At 34.6% G+C, this 26,438-nt stretch overlaps 4 protein-coding genes across 12 annotated transcripts; 2 read left to right on the top strand and 2 right to left on the bottom strand.

The window, feature by feature from the left end:
* Positions 1–420: 420 nt before the first annotated feature.
* Positions 421–5,581, bottom strand: LOC111318429 (Stress responsive alpha-beta barrel domain protein). 6 transcript variants are annotated; one of them, XM_089757177.1, is made up of 11 exons: positions 5,373–5,581; positions 5,180–5,282; positions 4,140–4,267; positions 3,276–3,415; positions 3,067–3,153; positions 2,681–2,819; positions 2,389–2,448; positions 2,263–2,306; positions 1,691–1,776; positions 689–730; positions 421–515 (listed from the first exon to the last, which is right to left on the bottom strand). In XM_089757177.1, coding segments are annotated over exons 1-10 (864 nt in total). In that variant the 5' UTR covers positions 5,449–5,581; the 3' UTR covers positions 421–515; positions 689–729. The 6 variants fall into 6 exon arrangements, 5 of the variants coding, with proteins under 5 accessions (XP_089613303.1, XP_089613295.1, XP_022777030.1 ...); XR_016335091.1 differs by lacking the exon at positions 421–515 and having other exon boundaries at positions 562–730; positions 1,613–1,776; XM_089757169.1 differs by lacking the exon at positions 421–515 and having other exon boundaries at positions 562–730.
* An 879-nt stretch (positions 5,582–6,460) lies between these two features.
* Positions 6,461–7,247, top strand: LOC111318427 (putative calcium-binding protein CML15). Its single transcript, XM_022921289.2, has one exon. The coding sequence runs from the start codon at positions 6,595–6,597 to the stop codon at positions 7,087–7,089; it is 495 nt and encodes a 164-aa protein (XP_022777024.1). The 5' UTR covers positions 6,461–6,594; the 3' UTR covers positions 7,090–7,247.
* A 625-nt stretch (positions 7,248–7,872) lies between these two features.
* LOC111318426 (ATPase E1-E2 type family protein / haloacid dehalogenase-like hydrolase family protein) lies at positions 7,873–16,070 on the bottom strand. Its single transcript, XM_022921288.2, has 11 exons — positions 14,841–16,070; positions 12,851–14,205; positions 11,760–11,870; positions 11,386–11,662; positions 11,213–11,301; positions 11,019–11,127; positions 10,011–10,220; positions 9,744–9,869; positions 9,385–9,483; positions 9,035–9,226; positions 7,873–8,905 (listed from the first exon to the last, which is right to left on the bottom strand). Exons 1-11 carry the CDS (start codon positions 15,231–15,233, stop codon positions 8,294–8,296), a joined length of 3,573 nt encoding a protein of 1,190 aa, XP_022777023.1. The 5' UTR covers positions 15,234–16,070; the 3' UTR covers positions 7,873–8,293.
* A 4,063-nt stretch (positions 16,071–20,133) lies between these two features.
* Positions 20,134–26,258, top strand: TADA (tRNA arginine adenosine deaminase). Of its 4 annotated transcripts, XR_002693647.2 has the most exons (6): positions 20,134–20,248; positions 20,378–23,991; positions 24,077–24,164; positions 25,120–25,247; positions 25,598–25,664; positions 25,877–26,016. XR_002693647.2 is itself a non-coding variant. In XM_022921282.2 (5 exons), exons 2-5 carry the CDS (start codon positions 20,474–20,476, stop codon positions 26,148–26,150), a joined length of 4,008 nt encoding a protein of 1,335 aa, XP_022777017.2. In that variant the 5' UTR covers positions 20,134–20,248; positions 20,378–20,473; the 3' UTR covers positions 26,151–26,258. The 4 variants fall into 4 exon arrangements, 3 of the variants coding, with proteins under 3 accessions (XP_022777017.2, XP_089613251.1, XP_089613246.1); XM_022921282.2 differs by lacking the exon at positions 25,598–25,664 and having other exon boundaries at positions 25,877–26,258; XM_089757125.1 differs by lacking the exons at positions 20,134–20,248; positions 25,598–25,664 and having other exon boundaries at positions 20,359–20,436; positions 20,706–23,991; positions 25,877–26,258.
* Positions 26,259–26,438: the final 180 nt, after the last annotated feature.

Raw genomic sequence — 26,438 nt, 5'->3', positions numbered from 1 at the left:
CAAATTAATATTTTAATTTTGTAATAATATTCATTTCGAAAGACGTCTCAATGGTCAGTCCTACCTGTTATCACGGCCAACCCACCCATGAGAGCCACTGCAAGACATTTGTAATTTAAGAAAGTAATAAAAAGAAATTTAGAAAGAAAAAGGGAGATGATCTTGATTGGAAGCAAAAGAAAAAGAGAAAAATAATAGAAGATGTGGAAGAACGAAAGAAACAAGGTTAGGACTTATGAGTAATGAATCAAAGAGCGAAAGGAGGAAGAAAAAAAGTATCTTTTTTTTTTTCATATTTAAGTTTAATGAATCTTTTTACATCAAAAAAATTTATTGATTTTAATATTTTATTTGATAATAAATCGACTCATCATCTTAGTTTTTTTCCACATTGTCCGACACGTGGTATTTTATACGTGGGCATTTTTGGTAGTAAACATGGTTTGACACATCATCTGTCATGGTACATCCAAGGCCTTCGGTTTATTACTCGTGTGTCCTCGCGTGCTTGAATTCTGTCAAAACTCGATCAAAACGATAATAATAATAATAATAAATAAATAAATAAAGATTGAGAGCTCAATTGACAAAAGAAAAGAGTGAAGGTTTAAACTGAACTTTATACATAGTTAGAGGTCCCTTGAAGGACTATATCTTATCTTGAGGTACATCACTAAGAATAGAATACCTAAGTATTGATTGAAAGTTGTTTCATTTCTCCAAGAATGTTCTGCAAAAAACAAAATTGACATAACCATTCAAAGTTGTGTCGGAGCTCGTATCTATGTATTCATTGAACCTAATAGAAGAAGATAGTTGACTAAATATGTGCACGAGAAAGATGTTCGAGTATGACAATAACAGTGACTGAAATGATGCAAAAATCATCTGTGCAGTACATAGATATTCCCGACAATTTTAGATGTGAGCTCAAAAATGTAACAGTGAACCACGAACATATTTTCATAATACCTTGGTAGTAACATACCACTTTTTGAAAAGCAAGAAGCAATTTTATTAAAGAGATTTAATTATAAAATTCCCAACCACAAGGAAAAAGCCAAGGTAAAGTCACACCTCCTACCATGACTGCCAATAAATAAATAAATAAAATATTTACATGATGTGTGTGTGTGTGTGTATATATATATATATTCAAAAGATTTAGTTTCTAGCAAGCAAAAGAGCAAACACCCAAGTCACTAGCAGCTAAAAACCAAATCCATTGGAGAAGCCTCAAAATGGCCTCAACACGCCATATCCTAATAGCAAGATATTCAAAACCTTTAGTTTTTCTGTGAAGTCCGTGCTAAAAACTAAACTGTTGAACTTAATTAAATCCTTCTATTAGCTCAAGCACAAGAACAATCTAAGAGGGGGGTGGAATGCTGGATTGAGTTATTAAAACTTTTTGCCAAAATCCCTACATAAATTTCAAGTAAGCATGTATGAGAACTTTGATATATTTTTAGGAAGCACATCAAACCTAAAAACCAAGCAAAGCAAAAAGGTACCAAGAAGGATTGCGGAGAAATGAAATGAACAGCATTTTAGTTAGGTGAGGAGAAGAGAGGGGAGAGCAGTGAGAAAGAAGTTGGGATGTGTTACAAACCTGTGCAACCATTAATTCTCATGCACATGTGTAACTACATCATCAGGAGTGCAAAAATCAAAAGGAAGCAATTCTTACTACATTATCTCAGTGCCAACTGGATCAACAGAAAAATGAATGGCTAATGTTTTCCTGGCTATTGGTTGGAACTTGGATTTCCACACCTGTTTTCACAAATTAAAAGTATATTTAGTCGCTTGGAATATGATCTCTCCATAAAAATTAAAGCAAAACAGCCTGAACTTGACTCTGGAAAAGATTTTAAATTGACATATAAAAAATAATTTTGTTTCTAAAGCCTGTTTAAAATTTCAAGTTCCTGTCTCAAAATTGGCAAGAATGATGACAAATTTAAAGAAGAATAGCTGCATTTTTAAAGGAAAGAATTTGAGAACAGTAGAAGCTGGGAAAAGAAGAAAAAGAACTTTACAAGATGATATCACTAGAAGATGAAAATAAGAATAGCCAAAATATCAAGAGAGGAACAGAGTTCTCAGCAATTTACACCATCTCCAAGAATATCTGAAATACTCAAGACTAAAGTAGAGAGGGTACAAACATACTCGTGAAAATGACATGAAGACAAAGTGACAGGTAAAAGTATCATATCATATTAGAATTTTTCAAATACACAGCATAAGGCTCCTTACATCTCTGTATCCTGAGCTGGTAAAAAATATCTCGAAGGCCTCAACTGCAAGCATGCCAGTAAATAGCAGTCAAAAGAAGCAAAGTGTTAAATAATCAAATGTTAAAGAACATGAAAAGGGACCCACGTGATCGAAACCGTATCACCACTCCATGTGTATATTCCTTACTGCTATTGAAGTTTGAACCTACAATTGTAGCAATAAGAAATACAACAGAATCACTAAACTATAACTATAATATTATACCCTCATATGCTATGGCAAAATTGGCTTGATAAAAGCAGCAAGGATAAGATATAGATATAATCTATAACCTAATCACAGCCCAAACAGACTTCCCAATTTAAAGGTGGTCAAATGTCAGGGAGGATCATTAGGCAGCATACTGAATCAACATTGCTCTTTTCATTGCACACACCTTGAGTGCATTGGAGAATTAAGGATGGGCATTCCATAGTAAGCTCTCGAAGAGACATTAGTGCATCTTCTGCAGGTCCGCCAATTTCAGCCTCAACAAATGCAATCAAAAGCATAAACTCTACACCATAGTTGAACTCCTGCCACCAAAAGCATATTAATCTATTGCAGAAGTTATAGGCAGAATTCAGAAACTGGAAATGACCAGGATAATGTAAATAAATCCATTATGAACATCTAATCATTTTCAGCATTCAATCATTTGATATCCTAGACCTTTAAAGGAAAAAAAGGACAAATATCATTCTCTATTTCACTCAAAAGAGAAACTCTGTAGAAGCAAAATTAATGATATCAATGGAAATCAGAGGGTATATAGCATCCAACCTCTCCTTTACGAAATACGGGAAAGATATCATCTTCCACTTCAGATTCGTAATCCACATTCATTAAACCCTGCAAAGATGCATGCAACTTTGAACTCTATAATCAGAACAATTTAAATTATGCATTTTTGCTCAGATTATTTCACAATGAAATTGAGGAAAAAAATAATTTAGAGCAATTGAGTTTGGTGTTTACATGTCAGGGCATACATGAGAGTAAGGCACTACATGCTCCTCCAGAACTTCCAGGTAGAGAGGGTTCTCATAGAACTTTGCAAGGTCTTCCTTACTTCGGAAACGCATGAAGACAGCATGAGTATAATCTTCCTTAGCTCGACCAGATATTTGGCCTAAAGGAGTAGATAAAATATATACATAAGCTGGATTTTTTATGAAGAAGAGAAGGATATGTTAGATTTATCAATTGTATATGCGTATATAGCATATCCACATTCAGCCTGGTGCTTTTGCAGAGTATAAGCACAAGTTTAATCCTTGAGGAAATCTTAAGCCTAAATCAAACATTAAATAGGGATATTTATATGGATCACATGTGAAAGAGATTGGCTTTCTGTTGTGCTTAATCAAATCAAAGATCTACTCAAGAAGCAAGGAAGATGGGTAGATTACCACACAAAAGTTTGTATAACTAATCATTTGCCAGATATACTAATGCAGGATGAAAAGAAGCTAGATGAAAAAAATAATCCAGGACTTTATTTTAGATTTTATGGGCTTAATTGTAGGGTTTACATGTATTTAGGTTATTCAAAACTAGCAGCTTTTATTGTATGTCAATTTGCACAGAAACTACATTGCATGCCTGATAGCCAAAAAATGAAAAAAAAACAAATTGCATGTCAAATATTATAAAATGAAATTCATACTCTGATTACAACTAATAAATTATTTTGTATATCTCTGATTCTCCCTCTAAATTTGTATTATCTATCTTCAATCCCTTCTTGTTGTAAATTAGATACACACAAGAATGGAATGGAAATTTTATTTACTGTCAAGGAAAAAAGGGCACTCATAGGCAGCTAGTTGCAGCCAAATGGAAAGTGTTCTAACCCAAAGATACTGCAACAATGCCAGGCATCTGATATTGAGATGTATAAAGGTAATCCAACATATCCTTCTGTTCATCATCGGATATATCCTTGTTTGCTTTGAGCAGACATACGTGTTCAACCACCTTCCTGAAAGAAATGATAGTAGTATTATTTAATCTATAAGCATGCAAGATGCAAGAACCAAACTGTGGATGCTTAAACAAAATGGGACACTCACTGGATTGCCAAAGTTGACGGGTTAAGTGAAACAAAAGACTTGAGAAATAGTTCGAAGGCTTAAGTGCAGATGTCAAATGCTTAGATTTAGGGTCCATTCCAGAAAAGAAATCAGAATTATCATCATCATAACAGTTTGAGTGGAGTTTGCATCAATTGATGAATAGAAATGACTATATATAAATATATATATGGTGCATTGGGTGCATAGGATGATGGATAGGATAGGATGATAATCATCCTATATTATGTTTGGTTTGTATCTAAAAAAGGGATAGGATTACAAGGAGGATTAATCATCCTCTTGGTATAGGATGATTCAATCCTCCAAAGTGGAGAGGTTTGTTTTTAATCTATAGATTGAACTTACATGTCCCATTATATCCTTAAAAATTACATCAATAATTTAAATTGCATAAACTTTGAGTAAGGATAATTTTAAACAATAAATAAATTACCTTATCCTATCGCAGCAAACACAAGATAGGTTGACATTATTTAATCCAATCTTATTCATAATATCATCTCATCCTATACTATTATAATCTTGTGTACCAAACACATCCTAGAGGTACACACATAGAACAGATAGTAAGAATTCAATTGTTTTACAGTTCAATAGAAGAATTATGAAAAATAAGGATTAGAGCAAAAGTTGTGCACTTTTGGCAAGAAATAAAAGAAGAGCAGACGAAATTGAAGATTTGTAGATATTTTGGATGGCATGTTCAATATCCGGTGTACGCGAAACGCATCATTAACAGTCAGAACACATAACAAGGTTCATAAAATACAAAGCAAAAAATCAAAAGAGTAAAGAACCTTCTGCGACGGAGGTTCCGCTCCCTCTGCCCATTACCATTAGCACAAAAAATTGCAGTTAGCCGATTCCTCACCATTATTCCACTCCCATGTCGTCCATAAACTTGGAAATTTTATTGAAAAAAATACAATAACTTGTTAGCATAAAAGACAAATCGAAGATGTTCATATCGATAAGATCTCAAAGACTCACCGTTCGAAGAAATTGCAGAGTAAATGGGAAAGGAGCGCGAGGTAAGGGCTTGAGGCATTGGCAGAGAAACCACCATTTTTCTATCTCTTCAGTTTTCTCAAAATTTTCGTTTGTCTTGTGTTCTTTTGGTGTTGGACGTCGTCACCTGCTCTGTAGAGGTTGTGGCATGTGGAAGTGTGTGGATCACCGTAATTATCAACTAGCCCTGAGGTGAGGAAAAAATTAATTAAATTTCTTATTTAAATGTGTTTTAATTTTTAAAATATTTAAATATTTGTTACCTATTTTGTTTGTCATGAATAATTTATTTTTATCTTAATTATATGAAATTGAGAACGTTAGTAAGTATGTTTTTTTTTCTCTCTTTTCAAATAATAAGTAAACAACATTTATTATTTATTATAAGTTAAATAATTGCATAACAACTTCCATTTTATTTTTTTTTTTACAATTTATGCTCTTTTGTGCTTCAATTTCATATTGAGATGGTGTCACGTCATTAATTTCATCAAAAAAATAAAAAAATAAAAAAGTACTTATTTTTATAAGTTGAATTTGTATATGTAGCGATTTTTAAAATTTCAAGATTCAATATTTAAAAATTATTTGATAAATCATTTATAAATTAAGACATATATAAAGTAATAGAAAGATGGAAGATTGAGTTCAACAATCCGCAATAATGTCCCCAAAGCATAACCTTGATAGATAGTTTCTTTTCAAAGAAACTTTAATATATAATTAAATAAATATATAGATAGAGATAAAAATATGTATGTATACGCATATAAATAATATGTAAATAATATATATTTTGATAAAATTTTTAAAAATTATGAATTTGAAAGGATTTAGATATATTTAAATGAGTTAAGTAAATAAAGGTTAAAATGGAAAGTAAATTAAAAATTTTTTAAACAAAACAAAAGTAAAACGAGAATGAGATCTTTTTGTCTTGTCTTGTTAATTATTATGTCAGACTTTGTTACAAAAGTAAAACGCGGTTGCAAAAGTAAAAGTTTGAACCATTCCAAATTTCCAACTGATCAAAGAAATTGAAAAACAATAATAACAAAAAGCAAAACCCCACGTCTTTAACAAACCAACAAGAACAATTAAAGGACGTCGTCAAACCACATTCTTTCCCCTTTGCTTTTCCCTTTGTTTAATTTTAGTTTCTTCTTCTTCTTCCTCTCCGATTGTGATCAATATCAGTAGCCCCATGCCCACGATGACTAGCAGCATCCAATCGGCCGACCAACTGAAGCAACTGAAAGACATATTCATGCGCTTCGACATGGATTCCGATGGCAGCCTCACGCATCTTGAGTTGGCCGCTCTCTTGCGCTCCCTGGGGCTCAAGCCAAGCGGAGATCAAATTCATATTTTGCTAGCCAACATGGATGCTAATGGGAATGGTTACGTGGAGTTTGATGAATTGGTCAGCGCCATAATGCCCGACATGAGCGAGCAAATATTGATCAACCAGGCGCAGCTGTTGGAGGTTTTCCGGTCATTTGACCGGGATGGAAATGGATTCATTACCGCGGCAGAACTTGCAGGGTCCATGGCCAAGATGGGGCATCCTTTGACGTACCGTGAACTTTCGGAGATGATGAGAGAGGCTGATTCCAACGGAGATGGCGTTTTAAGTTTCAATGAATTTGCAAATATCATGGCAAAATCGGCAGCCGATTTTCTTGGCCTCAAACTTTAGCATAGCATAACATAGCTAAAATAATTAATGAATTTCTATCATTAGTCTGATTTTGTTGCTTTTCTGTGAATATTATTATGTATCAGTAGCAACAGGGGATGATCGATAGAAATTGGAATTAACATAGTATATGCATATGCATGCATGATTCAATCCAATGACTTCATTTCAATTCTTTTTTTTTTTTTTATCCATTGATGATTTATGCGTCTTTAATTTGAATGATTTATTATTGAACGAAATATATATAATATATATTTTAAACACCCAACATCACAATGTACTAATAACATCAGGACATTTCTCTTTCCCTTGCCTTCCCTCCTCATAGTTCTGAACCTGCCATCTGCCATTATCGACCCAATATTTGCGAGGTCTTCATCCACTGAAACTAGCTTCTTAATAATCTGCAATGCATCTCCTTCCAGCAATATCTTTCGGTTCACATCCAAAGCACCATCAAAATTAACTTGAGGGTCTTAACTCTTGATATATATATACCCACTAGTATTACTGTATCTTCTCATTTCATTTATGGAGTATATATATAATACGACCGGTTGTAGTATTATATATATACCTATCTGATTGAGCTAAATATGAAGAATTAATGACTTGAGTATGTTTTTAAACAATTTTCCAAGTATATAAGTAACTAAACCATCAATCAAACAAATCACAAATTAACACCTTCAAAGAAAATCTCTTTTCTTGATAATCGCAAGAAATCATGATGATATATATGAACATAATTAAAATTCACTAACATCATAAAAACCATGGTAATACTAATAAAAAGACTTTCAAAAATTTCATTAAAAAAAACCTGGATACACATTTAATTACAACAAAAAATGATTTATTAAACAGAAAAAACGAATCCATTTCTAAATGAAAAGCTAAAACCACTGCTCTAACCTCAGCATGTGGTACAGAAAGTGAAGGAAAATGTATGTTGGCCCCACCACAAAGAATCAAAATTTACAGTATCCAGGGTGCTCTCTATTCCTGCCTTGCAAATATTGAGTGTTGCTTCTGTACATCGTCCTCTGCCTGTGATCTTTACTTATGTATTAGAGCCTTCTAGTTGAATAGAGAGAGTTTACATTCATGTCCATGTACTGCAGGCAGAATTTCAGGTTTGAGCAGATTTTCACCACCCAAAGGAATCATTCAGCTAGTATCATCTGTATTTGTGTGATTCTTATCTTTGGTGAGTGCTTCTTGCTACTCGACGTGCTGTGGAGCCCACAGTTGTTGGCCGGATGGATCTTTGCCGCACCATTTCAACGTAAGCTGCATCATTTGAATGCCCCTCATGTCTTATCCACTGTATCATTCCATGATACATGGGAAAGAACCGCATCTGAATTGCCGAGTATAAGAAGTATGGGATTAGGGTAGCAATCACAACGAAAAGTGTGGTAAGCCAGTACGAAGGCGCTGGGGCAAGAGCTTCAATGAAGACTCTGTACGCATTAGTAGAGAAACTGGGGGGCAAGAAACCATACACCACTTGAAACAGGTACCAGAATGCAATTGAACCCCAGATGGCAATATGTTGTATTAAGGTGAAGTAACTAATTGAAAGGGACATCTGCAGGTTCACAGCCCAGACAACGCATGTATACATTGTTCCCCCAAAAATTTCTAGACCAGCAGTTTTCCCAGCATGATTGAAGGCCTGGTGCTCCAATGCTTTTGAGCAGAAGAAAAAAATGATTATGGCACTGTAAAACCCATTAAACATCCAGCTGACTATGCGGCGCCAGCCGAAAAGAACATTCTGCACCCCTTCTTGGTATAACAGAGGAAACTGCATGTCGCAAAACAGCAGAAATAGTTAGCAAACATTTCATAACAGTTGGGTAAGAAACCCAAAAACATATGTTGAATAAAGCCTAGAAAACACATATAAAGTTTATCAATTAACCATGGAGTCTACCTTGAGACAAAACCGTGCAGATACATCCTGGTCAAAAACTCCCATAGCAATTACTGGAAGTGATGAGAAGAAGACATTATAGAGTGACAAATACCAATCATTGTAGGCAGGTTGTGCTGAAAACGATGCATACGCCTCGTATAAAAAGAGTGTGAAACCAAATGTGATATTCTTGTAGAAAAAGTAGCATATCTGGCAATAGAAGAATAAAGCAGTCAGGCTTTGAATTTGAAGGAATAACCTTATTATGCAACTCAAGCCAGTCTGTCAAATTAATAATCTCTTTAACTTTAATTATTTAAATAACTTAATGAATGACTAGTAACTCAAGCAACAAATGAACGTATTACCATCGATGAAATTCTCCTGTAACACCAATGTCCATGCACAAGTAGCAAACGTTCCAAATATCGAAATTGAGCAATTGCAACGTCACTTGACATCACCGCCTGCATTAAAAATAAGAAAATGATAACAAAAAAGGAGTTTGTGAGCAACAAAAATCAGAAAATTCAGGAGATTTTAACATCCTTCAGCATTACCATATTCCATCTCAAATTGTAAATATTTCTTTCTTTTTCAAGATATCTGAAAATTATATTCTCTTTTCTTTCTTTTAATTAAAAACACTACAATCAAAGCATTTTTCTTAATCTCCATGCCAAGTTAAAAGCTAATATTAAACTTGAGAAAGTAATCTATTAAATACCTGCATTCCTTCCACACCACTGATTCCAATTCCAATATCTGCTTCTTGAAGCATTCCCACATCATTAGCACCATCACCAATAGCTAACGTTGTTTTCCCAGTTCCTGATTTAACTAGTCTTGTAACCTATGAATTTCAGTTTTGACATTTAAAACAGATAACCACTTGAAGCAAAGACCAAACATGATGAAAGGGAAGGGGAACGAAGAATCAACTCAAAATTGACTTATTAATAGTAAAATCACTGAAAAGATCATGTGAACCTACCAACGCCTTCTGTTTTGGTGAAGAGCGGCAGCAAATTACAGATGCACAACCAATGGCAAGCTCCAGAAACATTTTCTTCATATCATCCTCTAGAGCATAAGCAAGTGATTTCCCATCAATGATCAGGGCAAATGCCTCAGACATCGCACTTAATGCAGTGACCTGAGCCGTTCCTTGAAGTATCTGTTCAAGGACACTTTTCCTTGATGCCTAAATGAACAATCATCCCATCAACAGAATACATATATTATATTCACACATGAAGCACAAAATCCATAAAAATTAATAATAGACAAAAAACAAATAAACAGAAGCATGAGCAGAATATAATACTGGACAAGCAGTCATAGTATAAATCTGTGCTTTTTCTTTAGACTTACCTCTCATAACAAATTTAGAGATAAATGAGAATTAACCAATCTCCTGAGAGGGGAGACGGGATTACAAAATTTTCCCCTGTTCTTTGGGAGATGATACTGATTCAACTATCCCTTCATTCTATTGTCCTTTCTCTACCTCAATAGTCGTCAATTCTTGTAGGTTTAGTAAGCACTACACATCAAATCCATCTCCTTATATATACATATATATATATATATATAGAGAGAGAGAGAGAGAAAGGAGGACATAAAAACAGCCAGTATTTGGTAGAATTTAACCTAGGTTGGAAAAGCAGACTCAGAATTCAACTTATTGCCAGAATCAAGTTATAAGAAAGGCTAATAATTTCATGAAGCCAATGTAAACATGGGTGTTAATTATTCAACAGATACACAGGCATAACAGGCCTAGAGAAAAAACACAAAATGCATGGTATGTAGGAATTTAGGATATCACTCAAGGTACGTTAGAGTGAGTGATGACAACAGTTACACAAGCTACACTACTTATGCATTGCAACATTATATTGTACAAAAGTTCATGTTATTGCCATATAGAGCAAAGAAGCTCAAAAAAGCTAAAATTTGCATTCAATAATACAATACAAACAATTTAAAGTCATTTTACCTTGGTGATGGCATCCTTTTCTCCAGTTTTCTCCAAAGACTGGATTTCTGGAGTGTCTAAATTAATTATAACTTGCTTCATTCCTTGTCTAAGCAAACTACAAGCATAGCTGCAAATTTATAAATTTAGGTTAGAGATCAAAATGAACAAATTAAAGTAGGTTTCGCTTTAAGCAGTGGCAGAAAAAGTCATACCCAATATTGATGGCAGTCTCCATCTTGTCTCCAGTCAAAACCCATAGCTTAATTCCTGCTTGAGCAAGCTTGTCAATGCAGTCAGGAACCTGCAAGGTAGAATAAAAGAAAATTCGTCAGTCTCCAGCCCTGCCTCCAAAAAGATTAAATTATGCTTACGTATTCCACCCTACCCCATTTTGGAGTTTGTCCTCAACAGCTGTAGCCCCTAAGAGAATTAGATCCCTCTCAATTTGGTCTGCGACTTCATCAATTAATGTTTCACGATCTGCACTAACTGAATTTTTTGCCTCAGTGAATTTCTCATTAAATGCTTTGTTTTCATCTTCAGAAAGTTCACGGTAGGCTAATACTAGTGTCCTCAGGCCTGCGTCAGCATACTCATTCATGTGCTCCCTAGTATCCTCTTCAAAGTCACGACCACCCTTAGCCAGCCTTTCAAACATGACACTGCATAGGATAAAGCATTATAATGATATTTTATTGCAACTAATAGGGAAATAAGGGTTATTGAGGTGTCCAAGATTTTGGTTTCGTTCATACTAACCTGTCAGCACCTTTGCAAAGTAGTAGAAGTTTTCCCTCCTCATTTCTGACAATTACAGACATCCGTTTTCTGGAGCTGTTAAACTCTAGAACATTCAAAAGTTTATACAACCTGCAAAAGGAAACTATTCACTCAAAATGTTCTTAAACAAGTGAACCATCATTTTAAGGACAATACCCCAGGATGCTGATGGGCATATAGTCACACATGTAAAAAGTAACATATAAACCATTCTGTCTCCTTTCTTTTTATTTAACCAGTTAAATTAGAGGGAATATGAAACAATAAATGCAAGTTAAGAGGAATAGAGGATCAAATCGATCTTTTTAATAATGAACATAAGAGAAAAAATCTAAATCAGAAAGAGGATTCTATGACATAAAGCTCATATTTAGCTTAATAGCCTCATGTAATCAAGTGCCTAAAATTTTAAAAGAACCAAAATCCATCTTTCACAGCATGCATAAGAACTAAGGTCATGTTTGGTACACAAGATTATGATAGGATAGGATAAGATAATATTATAAATAGGATTAGATTAAATAATGTCATCCTATTTTGTATTTGATTATGCAAGGATTAGGATAGGATAATTTATTTATTTGTCAAAACTGTCCTTCCTAAAAATTTATACAATTTAAATTATTGATGTAATTTTTAAGGGAATAATTGGACACGCAAGTTTAATCCCTTGGATTAAAAATAATCCTCTCCACTTAGGGAGAATTTAATAATCTTATGCCACGAGGATAGTAATCCTCCTTGCAATCCCTATCCCTCTCTTTAGATCCAAATGAAACATGATATAAGATGATCATCATCCTATGCTATCAATAATCCTTTGCATCAAACATAACCTAAAACTCTAAGATAAGCAAGACAGCTGTAGAACATTCATTTCTTCTTTGATCTGTTTTCTATTGACATTAAACAGAAAAAAATGTTCTTATAAGCTTATAAATGGTTCAGGGGCCAGGTGAACCTGACATCAGGATGATCCTACATTGTTAGCCAAAGGCAGAAAAATAGCGTAAGATGATTATGTAGCAAAACAATTTCCAGTTAGTTAAGGCATGAGAAGAGATCCTCACCTATCAACTCTCCTTCCAGACACAGGATCCAACTCATATAGGGAGATGCTTGTTTGTGTCCTTTTGTGGAATTCAAAGCCGACTTCTCTTGCTGCAATCACAAATGCTGCTTCATCAGGTGATTCAGCCTCATATGAAACTTTCCCTGTATCTTCGTCCACTTCAGGTATTGCAGTATGACAGATTGCTAATAGACGAAAAAACTTCTGGATGACATCTGCACAAGGCTCATCAACCCAGTTTCCATTCATGATCCTTTCATCCTTAAAGTTAAAGCCTTTGATGGTTGGGTTTATATCAGTAGAATCCTCAATGTGGTTCTGAACTTTTAGTTTTTCATGGACCAGGGGTGAACCTTTCTTTCTATCCATAGCCCTCTCAACCTCTGTAACACCACGGCCATAAGCTGTACCAGCCACAGAACACTTGATGAACTCCATCGAATTGCAGGTTAATGTTCCTGTTTTATCGGATAGTATTGTGTCAACCTGGCCAAGCTCTTCATTCAAATTAGAGGTACGGGCATGTGCTGGTTTGTCAGCCTCCTCGTAATACATGTGAATATCTTGATTGATGAAGATGCTCTGAAGGATTTTAACAATTTCTATTGACACATACAAGGAGATTGGGATGAAGTAGCTAAAGAGAAGAAGAGCTGTTAGGAAGTGATAAATTGCTGCAGCTGGGGCCCTTTTAGGATCAAAGAGAATTTCAGAACTATCAGGTCTAAGATACCATCTCTTTTTAATCCTTCCATTTTCCAGGTCATTTTCAGTTGCAACTCCAAAGAAAATAGAACCAACAAACCCCATTATAAATACGATAAAAAACATTAAGTAGATAATACGATCCATCTTCTTCTCAATTTTGCTTCTCTTCGAAGGAGGGTCAGTAGAATTTTGGATGACCTTCGTGTCATGACCAGTGAAGACAACAACCCCATATATGTAATCCGTATTTCTGAGTTTTGAGTCTCGAAGAAGAAGTTGTTGAGGAGAAAGGGGGTACTGTTGCTCTTCAAACTCCATAGTTCCAACAAAAGAGTACAAATTTGCATTTGGGTCCTCACATTTAATAATAGCCTTAAAGTCCCGAAAGTTATAGTCATCATTTAAGGATGAAGTTACCTCTAGTGCTTGCTTCAGTTTCAAATTAGTTTCTCCATCGAGGTTCATGGTCTCAACGTAGCAGACCGCATCCTCATAACTGGATGCCAGCAAGACGAGGTCCGTTGGAAAGAATTCATCTTTTTCCACCTTTACAATATCTCCCACTCTTAGATTCTTCCATTCACTATAATGAAAGTTGCCATCACGTTGATGAACTTTCACCTTTCTGTTGTTCACCTCAATATCCTGTAGACATTCCAGATTGAACCATAAATAACAAAGAAAACACCCAGGTTATGCAAACATTAAGAATAAGCTATTTTTGCAGTTCTAAAATGCATCTGGACCTCAAGCTGACTAGCAGCTAGATAATCTCCTCAAGAAAGTTTACACACAGAGCTCAATTAAAAACAACAACTTAATATACCAAGAAAGCAAAACAGGTGTGTTTTGTGCCAACCAAGAAAAGAATGAAGCAATTTAGGAATCATTTGATGTTCTGATCCTCTTTACTGCCAAAATGCTCTTCGCATCTGTAACAATAATATAAGGCAAATGCCAGCACTTCCAATTAAGTAAACTATTTAACAAGTCCTTCCCATATATGGAATATATATTTTATGTACTCCATCATCAGGAAGCCACTGTCTTCTCTTGTTCGCCTATAAAATTAGGATGCTTTTTAAAAAATTTCCCAAATACATATATAAAATAAAGAGAAATGAGAAACCAAAACGAGCAGCGCAAAGGGGAACATGGAAAATCCTCTAGAACTAAATTATCTGGTAGCTGAAGTGGTAAGTAAAAAGAAATGAACAAACAACGAGAAAGATAAAAGAAAGTAATAATAAATTGAAAAAGAAAAAGAGTGAAACTGAAACCTGCTGTTTTCTGCGCCAATCTTCGACACCTTCTTTGATCATAGTTGCGCCAATAACGATGATGAGAGGGACGATAGCACTGACAGCGGAATAAGGTGCAAGACGAGTGAATGAGAGTATACCAGTAACCAAAAAGTAAAAGTTAGCGACCCTCCTGAATTGCTCGAACAATGACTTTGGCAGGAATGTAGCAGCTGTATACTTGGTAGTTCTGACATAATTATCACAGTAATTGCGTATTCCCGCTTCAAAGCAATCTGGTTCATTTGAATAAACTACCCTGGAAAAGCCTGGCCGCCCAATCTGCGAGTGGTCTTCCTTGAATGAGGCTTTACCACATGCAATTCCATAGATCTTGCTCAACGCCAGCTTCCTCCTTCTACCACCAGCCATTCTCTTTTTTCTCTCTTTACCAAAGCTAAGTGCAATTGATTCTTCACAACTAAATAAATTATAGAGCTTTTCTTTTCCCCACTAATACTTGTCCTCTTAATCTTAATTTCACCCAAACAATATATATACAGTATATATGAACGTATAAATTCAGCTGATATAAACAAACCAAGCTTGTTCAAGGGCAACAACTGTCAACACAACAAACCCCAAATATAAGAAGAAGAAGAAGAAGAAGAAGAGGAAGAAGGCAGAGACCCCAAAAGGAAAAATTATAGAACAAGAAGAGGAATACCAGAATACAAAAAACACAAACCCAAATAAAGTTTGAAGTATTGAGCTCAAAACCCAGGAAAATGAATAAAGAAAATACTCGTAGTCTTAACCAGCCAGAAACGAAACTTTTTGTTTTTTTTTTTTTTGAGAATGAAAATCGAAAAGGGTTTAGACTTCAGACAGAGAGAGAAAAGAAAAGCATAAAACACATATAGATTAAGACAAAGGAAAACAGTACATTAAAGATACAAATATATATGTAACCACGTAAGAATTAGTCTTGAAAGAGAACGCACGCAGAAACAGAGGGAAATAATTTAACTCGGTTTTTAATCAAATTACTACGAAAAAGACTCTCATTTGATGTGCTCATATATATGTATAATACTAACATGAAAACAAAAATGAAGAATCAGAAAAATAAGGGGGGTTGGTCTAGAAATTCAGATATATAGAATGAATCTTCCTTGTTAGTTTTTGTCTCTCTGTTTCTAGGATATATCTTCAATCTTCAACGGAAGCTTTGAACGAAGACTTTTTATAGGGAAGACTTTTTTATGTGTTTTTTATACGCGCATTTTCCTTTTTAGAGGCCAAGAAAAATAAAATATAATAAGTACTAAAATAATGTGAATCTCACCCCCAAAATAAATTTCAAACCTCACCAAAAAAAAAAAAAGGAAAAAAATGATAAGAGATATTGAATATTTTGATTTTGTTGAAGAGATTATAGTTCTAGAATATTAGTTGGCATTTAAAAGAAATAAAATTCAATTGTGAATCACAAATTGGAGATTAAAATAATAAAAAGAAACAGCCTTCTTCTTCAGCTTTTACATATTCACGACTGCCAATGGTGACCGATTTGGTTTCCTTTTTTGGTTTTCTTTCTTTATAAGAAGTTTCTTCTTGAAGGCCATCCAAATAAAAGGTTTCATAGTTTACTTTTTTTATGCTATTTCTAGCACTAATACTAATATTAATATTATTAATTATTTTTATTCCCTAACTTTAAAATATATATATATTCAGTCATTTCACACATTCACATAATATATAAATTATTAAAATTTTAAGAAAAAAATAAATTTATGAAATAAAAATATGATAATAATGTAATGGAAAATTCCAAATCCATCTTTTTCTTAAATATACTAGTCGCGAAAGGAAAGCCAACACCAACATTTTGATTTGTCCGATTAAAATGCCTGTTCATTTATTATTTTAGATTTTTATGTGCAGTTAATTTTTGCCAAAATTTTCAAGACAAGGGGGGAAGAGGTCCAGATTGGCGGTTGGAGAAAAGAAAGTTTGACATTGACATTTACATGTAGCTTTGATTTGTACAGCAAAAAACGGGGAAACCAATTGTGTTGACATCATCATTATCGACACGATGGAGTGCAACAAAGTTGGATCCGAATCGAGCACATGGCGTGAGAAAATAGAGCAGCTGTCGCATTCTGAAGACTAAAAACGAAACCCAAAAAAAATGGCAAAGGCTAAGGAAAGACTTGCAGTCCCATTTTTTGAAATTAAAACTGCCCTCACCTCATATGTCATAGTAATTAATTAATTAATTAATAGTAGTAGCAATTTCATCAATGTTATTTGAATATATATAATACATGTATAGTGGGCGAGAGAAGTTGTTAGCCCCTTCCAATTTCGATCCATCCATCCGCTTGTTTACTGTAAACTCTTTTTATAACGAGGTGTTAGTTTAATTTTAAGGAAAATTTTTAAATTTTTGAAATTTTATATTTAAGTTTTATTGTGTATGAATTTGATTTAATTTTATATTAGATTTATTTAATTATTTTTAATTTGTTGATTTTTTTTTGTTTGATATTCAATAAATTTTTTATATATTGATGAAATATTTTATTATGATTATAATTTGTAATTTCATAAAAAATTTTATCTTGTTGAAAAAACCTACCATTTCTTTTTATTTATTAATTGTAGCTTTGCAATTGCAGGCAATGTAGACATGAATACATGGTACACATGAATATCTTCATTTCTCAAAAAAAAAAAAAAATTTGATGAAGGTTACGTAAATTTAAATCTGTGTGCTGGGATGGATGTTTATTGTGCGATATAGCCTTTATCAAATCTGATGTTGCGGTTAAAATGTACCAAATGCCATGCAGCTGTGTTGTCATGTTACATTACTTGGATAGGGTAGTTAGTAAGTTAATTAGTTAATAATGTTAAAGGCAAAATACAATGCAAGCCATGAAGCAACCTAATTAATTTGTATCATCTCGTAACGCTGACTCACTTATTGGCTTTAGAATTTGGGTCTAGTGGAGAGAAAATCAGCACCATATCAACATCTACCTACCACTCTTCTAGAATGCATAGATTGTTTTTTGAGTTCTTTACGTTTATTTTAATTCATTAATTGCAGTATGCAATATGGATTAGATCGATTAGTCTTAAGATATAATGAATTTTTATACGATAATTTACACTAATAAAATCAAATCATTAAACATCTTTAATGAAAGAGAAATATCTTTTCTAATCAAGATTTTATGCAACAAAACAATGCCTAGGAGATTTGCTCTTAACTTGAAAACGAGAGGGAAGAAATAGAAAAAGGTTTTAACTGTTGTTTCTCATTCATCACTTAAAAAAATTTTTGACATCTTAATTTATAGAGAATTTGATCTAGAATTTTAATTATTCAATTGTGTTGTTTTGTTCAACTAATTTGTTTTTTTTCATTGGATTCATATATTTTAGAACTTAATAACTACAACTTGCAACCTTTTTACTTGTCAAAGGACATTTCTTGAAAAGGTTACAACTCATTTGAAACATAATTGGTCGTTACAACAAAAGCTGTCAATATTGGACTACGGCATTTGAATGTCCTTGGAACTACATTTGAATCCCCTTATGTAATTTTGATTAAAAACATTTTTTCAAACCATAACATTCAAATTCTTAGTATAATTTTATACTAAAAGATTTTTCAGATGTAACATTCTAATGTCATTAAGTCATGCATCCGAATATCATGGTGTAAAATTAAAACATAAGTTATTTTTTATACATGAACATTCGCATGACCTATATTGAAAGTTTCTCCAATTGACTTTCTTAATTTGTAACATTTCCAATGCTATTTTATAGCTTCTTAATCACTAATTTATTGTGGACAAAAAAATTAATAATTTTTTATTCAACCGATTAATACATTATATTTAATAGATTAAAATTCATTCTTCATTATATTTTCAAAATATTCTAACTATACATTAATAAAATTATCGCAACAATTCATTTTCGAATTTAATTAAGATATGTATTATATGGTACTTATCGAATCTCATAGCGTCTGGTATTAATTAATGTATCATCCGTAAAAACTCAAATATGGATCCATTATCATTATTCATCTTTATTAAATCACATTTTTTATAAAAATATTCATTTCTAATTTAATTTACATATCAAAGATTTTAGAACATTAAGGAGAATCAAATAAGTAACTCGAAGGTGATCTATCTCATCCAAAAGAGTAAAATTAAGAAGATTTTAAAACATTGAAGAGAATATATGCACTAACTATTAAGTTAAATATTCAAAGTAATAAAATATTCTTTCAATAGTTATATATATAGTTGAAATTTGATGTGTTCCTTTAAACTGTTAATTACTATGACAAGGTTATTTAAACATTTTATACTCGTTGATCTTTTATTTGTGATTCCAAGTATTGTAATTTTAATCGGATGACAAATGATTTATATCAAACATTCAATGTACTATCACAAACAACACAATATTGAGTCAATCATTAACCATTAATAAACTCATCTTTGTGATTGAATTATTTTTGTAATTTTTTTGAGACAATTACTTTAGTAAATAAATCACTACAATTCTGAATATGAAGTTTAGTTAATTTAGTTCATATAACCGTCATTAAAAAAAGACATCTAATAAATTTGAGATCTAAATGTCAATGCTTATAATCCATTATTTTTATATTGGTTTGATATAAAAAATCACTATAATTTTTTAATATTTAATAAAGATATCAAATACTATCTTAGAGTTTGTAGTTAGGCGTGATTCATCCTGGTTGGTCCATATATCATTAAGGGTTGTCCTAGGCTTAACCAACCTCAGTCTTCAACTGCATTAGTATTATTATTATTTTTAAACAAAAGGGGTTGAATGTTCTAATCTTATAGATATACAATTAATTACTAATTATTTTATGAAAAAATGATATAAATATATAAATAATTATTTTATAAGAAATTTTATTACATTATGAATCATTCTTCTCTCTGTCCGTCAACTTGACTTTTGGTTATCATTTATACTGAAAGCTCAACAGGTTTTATGTTAGTAACCATGTGTGAGAATATCTTTAGAATATGCTACAAGAATATAAGGAGATAAATATGGCTTCGGATGCAGGCAGCCCAATCGAGTCAAAGTTATGAAAGAGCCCAAAGTTTTGAAGTCTGAATTGACTGTTATTAAAGCCCAACTCACCAGTAAAATACTGGTGACTGGTCTGGTCAGAACCAGTCAGGACCAGGTGGTAGTGGAGAGGATATAACGAGCAGAGCCCACAGAGACACACATTAGTTTTGGTATAAAATAAGGAGAATTTATAATAGCAAACGACGCAATGATTTTGCCCCACTAACTCTTATCGTCATCATCATCACCATCCTGCATCAGTTCGAGACTTTTAGTCCGTTTCGGTCCGAATATCAAATCTTTATAATCGAAAAAAATTATTATTATTATTATTATTATTATTATTTTTGTTTCCTTATCTTAATATAAGTGATGAAGAGAATCTGATCTACACATGCCTGAAATGGATGCAGATTTGGTCTGAATTCTGGCAGCTACAAAAGGCACACCACAGCCCACCACTTCCATCAAGGTAAAACTTAAAAGCCTAAGCTTGATATCAAAGAGACATGTACAACTCTTATATTTTTAGTTCAAGTGTGTTGTCGCTTAGGAGTAATGGTTCTTTTTCATTTTCATTCAACGACTATTCTTCCAACTTGTTGAATTCCTCACTTGAGAAAACCTCTCCATCATCAATCCCTTGTTCTTCATGTTGCTCATCTTGTTGTTGTTGCTGTGCTACATTGGCCAATGCCCCCGATAGACTACCCATTACCCCTCGCTTTTTATATGGATTAGGGCAATCTGCCATTGTTCGATGCTCACCTTCTAGGAGGCTCATATTGCCTGCTGGAAACCGCTGCGTTTTGCGCTTTCCAGGTTGTTGTCTTGATCTTGTTGCTTTTGAGGTTTCAACTGCCAGTATGTTTGCGAGGAAAACCAAGGGGAGGTTTAGATGCTTGGTTTCCGAGGAAAATAGTGCTAGGTATTCATTAGGTGGAATAGATGCCGCTGAGGCCATCATCAGCTTGTTGAGTGAGGAAGTGGATGGGGTGTGTTTAGGTACTGGAGAAAGAAATAAGAGTTCATATAAGACAGTGGAAGTGGAGAACAGAAAGAATTATGATAGTAAGTGCTACAGCCAGAAGAAGAAAAGTGAACAAGGGGAGAAGACAAGAAACTTTGGTAATGAATGCAACAATGGAAAAAAGAAAAGAGTGCAAGTGGAGGAAAGAGGGAGCCATGTATATGAACGCTGTAAGGAGAAGAATAAAAATGTTGGGTCACGTTTGTTGGAGAGTGATTCTAAGGATGAATATGAGTCCATCAGTATTGAGTCAAGGGAAAAGAGTATAAAGAATGCAGAGAGAGAGTCAACTTTGAGAGCCGAGAATCGTAGGGGAAGGACAAAGAGTTCTAGCTGTTCATCTTATTACTCATTGTCATCTTCAGGGGACTTAGAGAAGGATACTGAACTCCCAGAACAGGAGGAGCAATTTGTGGAAGAATCGTTAAGTGGTCATGTGATGGAATCAATAGGAAATGAGAATAGCGGAACTGAGGGACAAGTGGCAGTAGGCTTCAAGAGGGATAATGCTGGAGGGAATAGTGTTGGTTGGGGTTTGAGAAAGAAATCAGAGAAGAAGCTGGCTGGAGTATCCGCTGAGGAAATACAATCTTTAGCAAAATCCTCACAAGAATATTCAATAAGGGTGAAGAATGATGGAAGTGACTATGTGAAAAGATCTAATTCCCAAGAGCAACTTGATCACAATGACTGGGAAATAAGAAAGTGGCCTACTCAGACAAATAATCAAGTTATTGGGCAGTCTGAATCTAGAAGGCAAAGTCAGGATGTTAGAGAAGTATCAATGATCGATGTTAGTGATGCTGGGGCAACTTCTCAAAAGAAGCAATTCACAGGCGGAGAAGCAAATGTGAAAGTGTCAGAAATCCAAGACAGTGCTGAAAGAATTTCTACTTTGCAGAGGCTGTCTGAATCTAGAATGAAGATTGAGGAAGAAGATACAACTCTAGTTCAGAGTCGGTCAGAATCTAGAATGAAGATCTTGGAAGAAGATACAACCGTGGCTCAGAGTTCATTTCAGCAGACAAGAAAGCAACACCAGAAAAGAGGTGAAAGGATCAGTGAAAAATTGGAATTGAGAAGAAAATCAGAACACTTAAGTGAAATTAATGAAGCCAAGAACAAGAAGACCTCAACATTGCAGTCTGAAACACAAAAGAAGAAACAGGATGATACTTCAAGTTTAAGTTTCACTTCTTATCCAGAAACAAAGAAGCAATGCGTTCCAAAGGATCAAAAACCTCGTCAGAGAATTGAATCCAGGAAAGGATTGCAAGCTGTTACAAATATATCTGTTGTTCATGCTGAGAATATTGAGATGGTTACTGATTCTCAAACAAGTTATGGAAAAAGATTGATTGAACATGATAGTAATTTCACTTCAGGTTTGGGTCTGACTAGTGAGAGAAGCAAAAGACATAATGAAACTAGTGGTAGAGTTGAGCAAACCAGATCAAGAAAAGAGAACGGGAAACCTACTAGTGTATCGAGTTCTTGGGAAAAAGCTGAGGAGGGCTCTAATTCTCAAGCATCTTTGAGTTTGGTTTCAGAAGCACAAGAACAACAGTCTTATGTTGATTTAGTGGAATCAGAAAAGAGAGGCACAGAGGCAGTTTTGATGCCTTCCCAGTCTCAAGTGATAGCTGGAGGTTTCCTGCACAATGACTCAATGACTAGGATTTCCACTCAGGAGGCTTCCGTTGAAACTTCAGAAAGTGGCTTTGCTACATCATCTATGCATTCAAGAGGAAGGACTACATTCGCACACCACAAACCATTTGCAAGAGAAAGGAGTGAGACCTGTGGGGAGTCTTTAAACTTGATTACCCATGAAGATTCTCAGGGTTCTGGTCAACGATTAGAGGAATCATCCTTGCAGTTTGTTGGGGAGTTTGTTGAGAAGGTAAGGCATGATGTCTTAACTTCTGAGGTCCAACAGGAGAAGAGAAGTTCTGACTTTAATTTGGCATATGAAGTTGATAAGCATGGGCCAAACATTTCTGGTCAATATGGCAAGGAAGAGTCAAAGATGAAAAAGCATGACTCGAGGCAGTCAGCGAAGGGCTCTGGAGAAAAGGGACCCTCCAATGAAATGTGGGATGTAACAGAGCCATCTGTTCAGGGACCGCCTGGAGCGGAAATCCCACAGGGGACTTCCACATCAGGGCATGCTGTCATAAAGAGAAGTGGCGGGTCCTTGTGGAGCCTTATGGGAGATATCATTCGATTACGATGGGGTTCACATGCTCAGACCCCTAGCTCTGCTGCAAGATCCGGAGGAAGGATTTCACCAAATGAGTCTGTTGGTAGTGAGACGTGGTTTTCTGGTCGGGAACTGGATGAAAACAGTGAAGAAAATCTGAGAAGGGAAAGAAGCAGTATAGCTTTGGAGGTCATGTCTCAGTTGGGACAAGGGACTGAAGGTGAAGGAGATGTTTCTGACTCAATGAGGTCAACTGACAAAATAGGACACCTTGAAGGGAACATTTCACCATCTTCAAATATATTAGAAACCATGTCTGCATCAGAAGTTATTTCATTGACTTCACAGAAGGAAAAACATGATGGGAGTAACATTCAGGTAGCCTCTTCAGGCAAGGAGGTAGTACAGTCATCTCTACCATTACCAGCCAGAGGCATAAGAACTTCTCCTGTTGTAGAAGAGATTGCAGAAACTGATAAAATCGAAATCCATGGAAGTGGTTCAATAAGGGTGATGGAACAGCCTTTTGGTGCAAGATTAACTGAAGCATCAGGGTCTCAGGGTAAGGATGGGGAATTGAAACAAAGAAAGCTTCAACGGACCAAGCAAGTCCCAAGAGATAGATTTGATGAATGGGAAGAAGCATATGCACTTGAGCGTGAGCAGCGAAAAATTGATGAACTGTTTATGAGAGAAGCGCTGCTGGAAGCCAAGAAAGCTGCTGATTCTTGGGAGGTGCCTGTTGGAGCTGTACTAGTGCAGCATGGGAAGATAATTGCCCGTGGATGCAACTTGTGAGTTTGAAAAACTGGCATGCTTGTTGTTTGATTTCTTGGTTATTATTTCTTAACATTTTTTATTCGATGATTTATATTTCAGGGTAGAGGAATTACGGGATTCAACTGCCCATGCAGAAATGATCTGCATACGAGAAGCTTCGAGCTCACTACGTTCATGGAGGCTTGTGGTACTATGTCTTCTTTTCTGTTCTTAATTCTATTAACCTTTTTATGGAGGGGGATCTCAACGTGTCTAAAGATGCGGTTCCTCAAAAATTCTAGTTTCACCACTAGCCGGGCAATTTACTGGGAAAACATCTAAAAGATATGTGCACCTAAATTTCTCTGATAATATGGATGATATGCTCAAATATGGTTCATTTGACAAATGAGAAGGTCACAAGTAAAATGCTTGTGCCTGCTCATTTCTCTTGAAGTGAAGTAATTAGCAATGCTGTCTCCTCACTTGTGATGGACCTAATTGTCTAAAAGAGTGTTGGCTTTGTAGTTATAGCTGGAAGGTTTGATTAACTTGCCCATCAATACCTGCTACTATTTCCTAAGGATGCATTAAATTTTATATCAAAATGATGATGTATCATGAACGTTTGCTTGATAAGTGAATATAATTTCCCTAAATATTTTAACAGTCTTTTAAGTCTGATCATGATCTTTCATAAGAATAAATTCTCATTCCCAGAACAGATATCATCTTTTTGTAATGGTTCTATTGACAGTTATTCTAGTAAAGAAGACTATTTGATAGAAAGATTCAGCAACTGCGCAGATGTAGTCATTTAAACAGCTTCTAATATTAGATTGTTTCTTTAGGAAAGTGATGTTTCATTGGTTATAATTTGTATTTCCTGGGACTTTCTTCATTGGTTATCATCATGATGACTTCGTTATCAGCTTGTTAATTTCCTCATCTTGATATATTGAATGCTTGGAATCTTAATTTTGTAAACATAAATATGGTAGCAGTTAATGAACAGCACTATCAAAGAATCTGAAACATCATAATTTTCTTTCATGTATCTCTCCTCTTATCCATGTATTCTATCAGAAATTATTGATTCTCCTAAGTCCTGAGTCAAGCCATTTGGTGGCGCATTTTTGTAACTAAATCTTTTGTTCCTGTAGGATACAACACTTTATGTTACACTTGAACCATGTCCTATGTGTGCTGGAGCAATACTCCAGGCCAGAATCGACACTCTTGTGTGGGGAGCTCCCAATAAGCTTCTAGGAGCAGATGGCAGCTGGATTAGGTATAACAATAAATTCTTTACCTGTTACTGGTCCCAGTGACTTTTGGAATACTGTAAGATTTTACTCGTTTTTTCCATCTGAGCTCTTGTTCTTTGAATGCTTCATTGTTGGGAATGCCTTAAAACTAGATGTTTCATTTGTCTTCAGTTGGAATACTGACTGACTGACTGTTTGGACTTTGGAGCATGAGCTATGTAACCTCCTACAAAAATGAATATAATTCTGCCTTATCATTAATATAGTTGCATGCTGAGTGGAGTAGAGTTTTCTTTTTGTTTTGTTTGGCCTATGAGTGGAGTAGAGTTCACTTGTCAGTTTTGATGCCCTGAAATATGTTTCATGTCAGTAGAATATGAAGACGCCACATTTCAACCTGGGAATGGCAGTGTCACTGTCACATATAAAGCTGTTATATAGTAAGAATTTCTACTAGTACCCAAAAAAAAAAAAAAATCTGAATCTCTACTTTCCCTGATTTAACAATTGCGACATTCTTGCCAAAAAAATTTTAAAAAAAAAAAGAAGAGAAAAACGAAAATCTGCTGATTATAGCATTTGGTCTTTATATTTCGGCCTACTAAAGAAATAGAAGTGGAACTTTTCTGAGGCAATTCCCCTGTATTTGCAGACTTTTCCCTGATAGGAGAGGAGGAAATGGCTCAGAACTGACAGACAAGCCAGCAGCTCCAGTTCATCCATTCCACCCAAAAATGACAATCAGACGGGGGATATTGGCAACAGAATGTGCAGACATAATGCAACAGTTTTTCCAGCTTAGGAGAAAGAACAAGGAAAAGAAAGCCGAGCAGGCCCCATCACCGTCTTGTCTTCCCATAACAAGCCATCCATCAAAAATCTTTACCAAGATGCACGACATCTTCCATGTGATGTTCTGCTTGTAAGAAACTGTAGGAAAACGACAAACTCTTTTTTAGGTTCCATAAAGTATTTTAAAAACCGTAATTCTAAATTCCTGCAAATCAAATTTAGTAATAGTGTGGATTTATGGAGATTTGGTGCTCTTTGCTGCATGAACATGGAAGATACGAGGGTTTCGAAGAGTTGATGTGTCATCAAGGCTTTACAAACCCCCCCTCCCGTTCCCCCAAAAAAAGGTTAAATTAATGATTTGCTTTGATTGCAATTTGTAATAGTAAGGGAGAAAGTAAAGAGATCCCTGAAGAGTTTAA

The sequence above is a fragment of the Durio zibethinus genome, chromosome 2, assembly GCF_047325235.1.
Source record: "Durio zibethinus cultivar Kanyao isolate XHJ-2024 chromosome 2, ASM4732523v1, whole genome shotgun sequence".
Lineage (NCBI taxonomy): Eukaryota > Viridiplantae > Streptophyta > Magnoliopsida > Malvales > Malvaceae > Durio > Durio zibethinus.
Note: the sequence above shows the minus strand (reverse complement) of the source record. Positions and strands in the feature narration are given on the sequence as shown.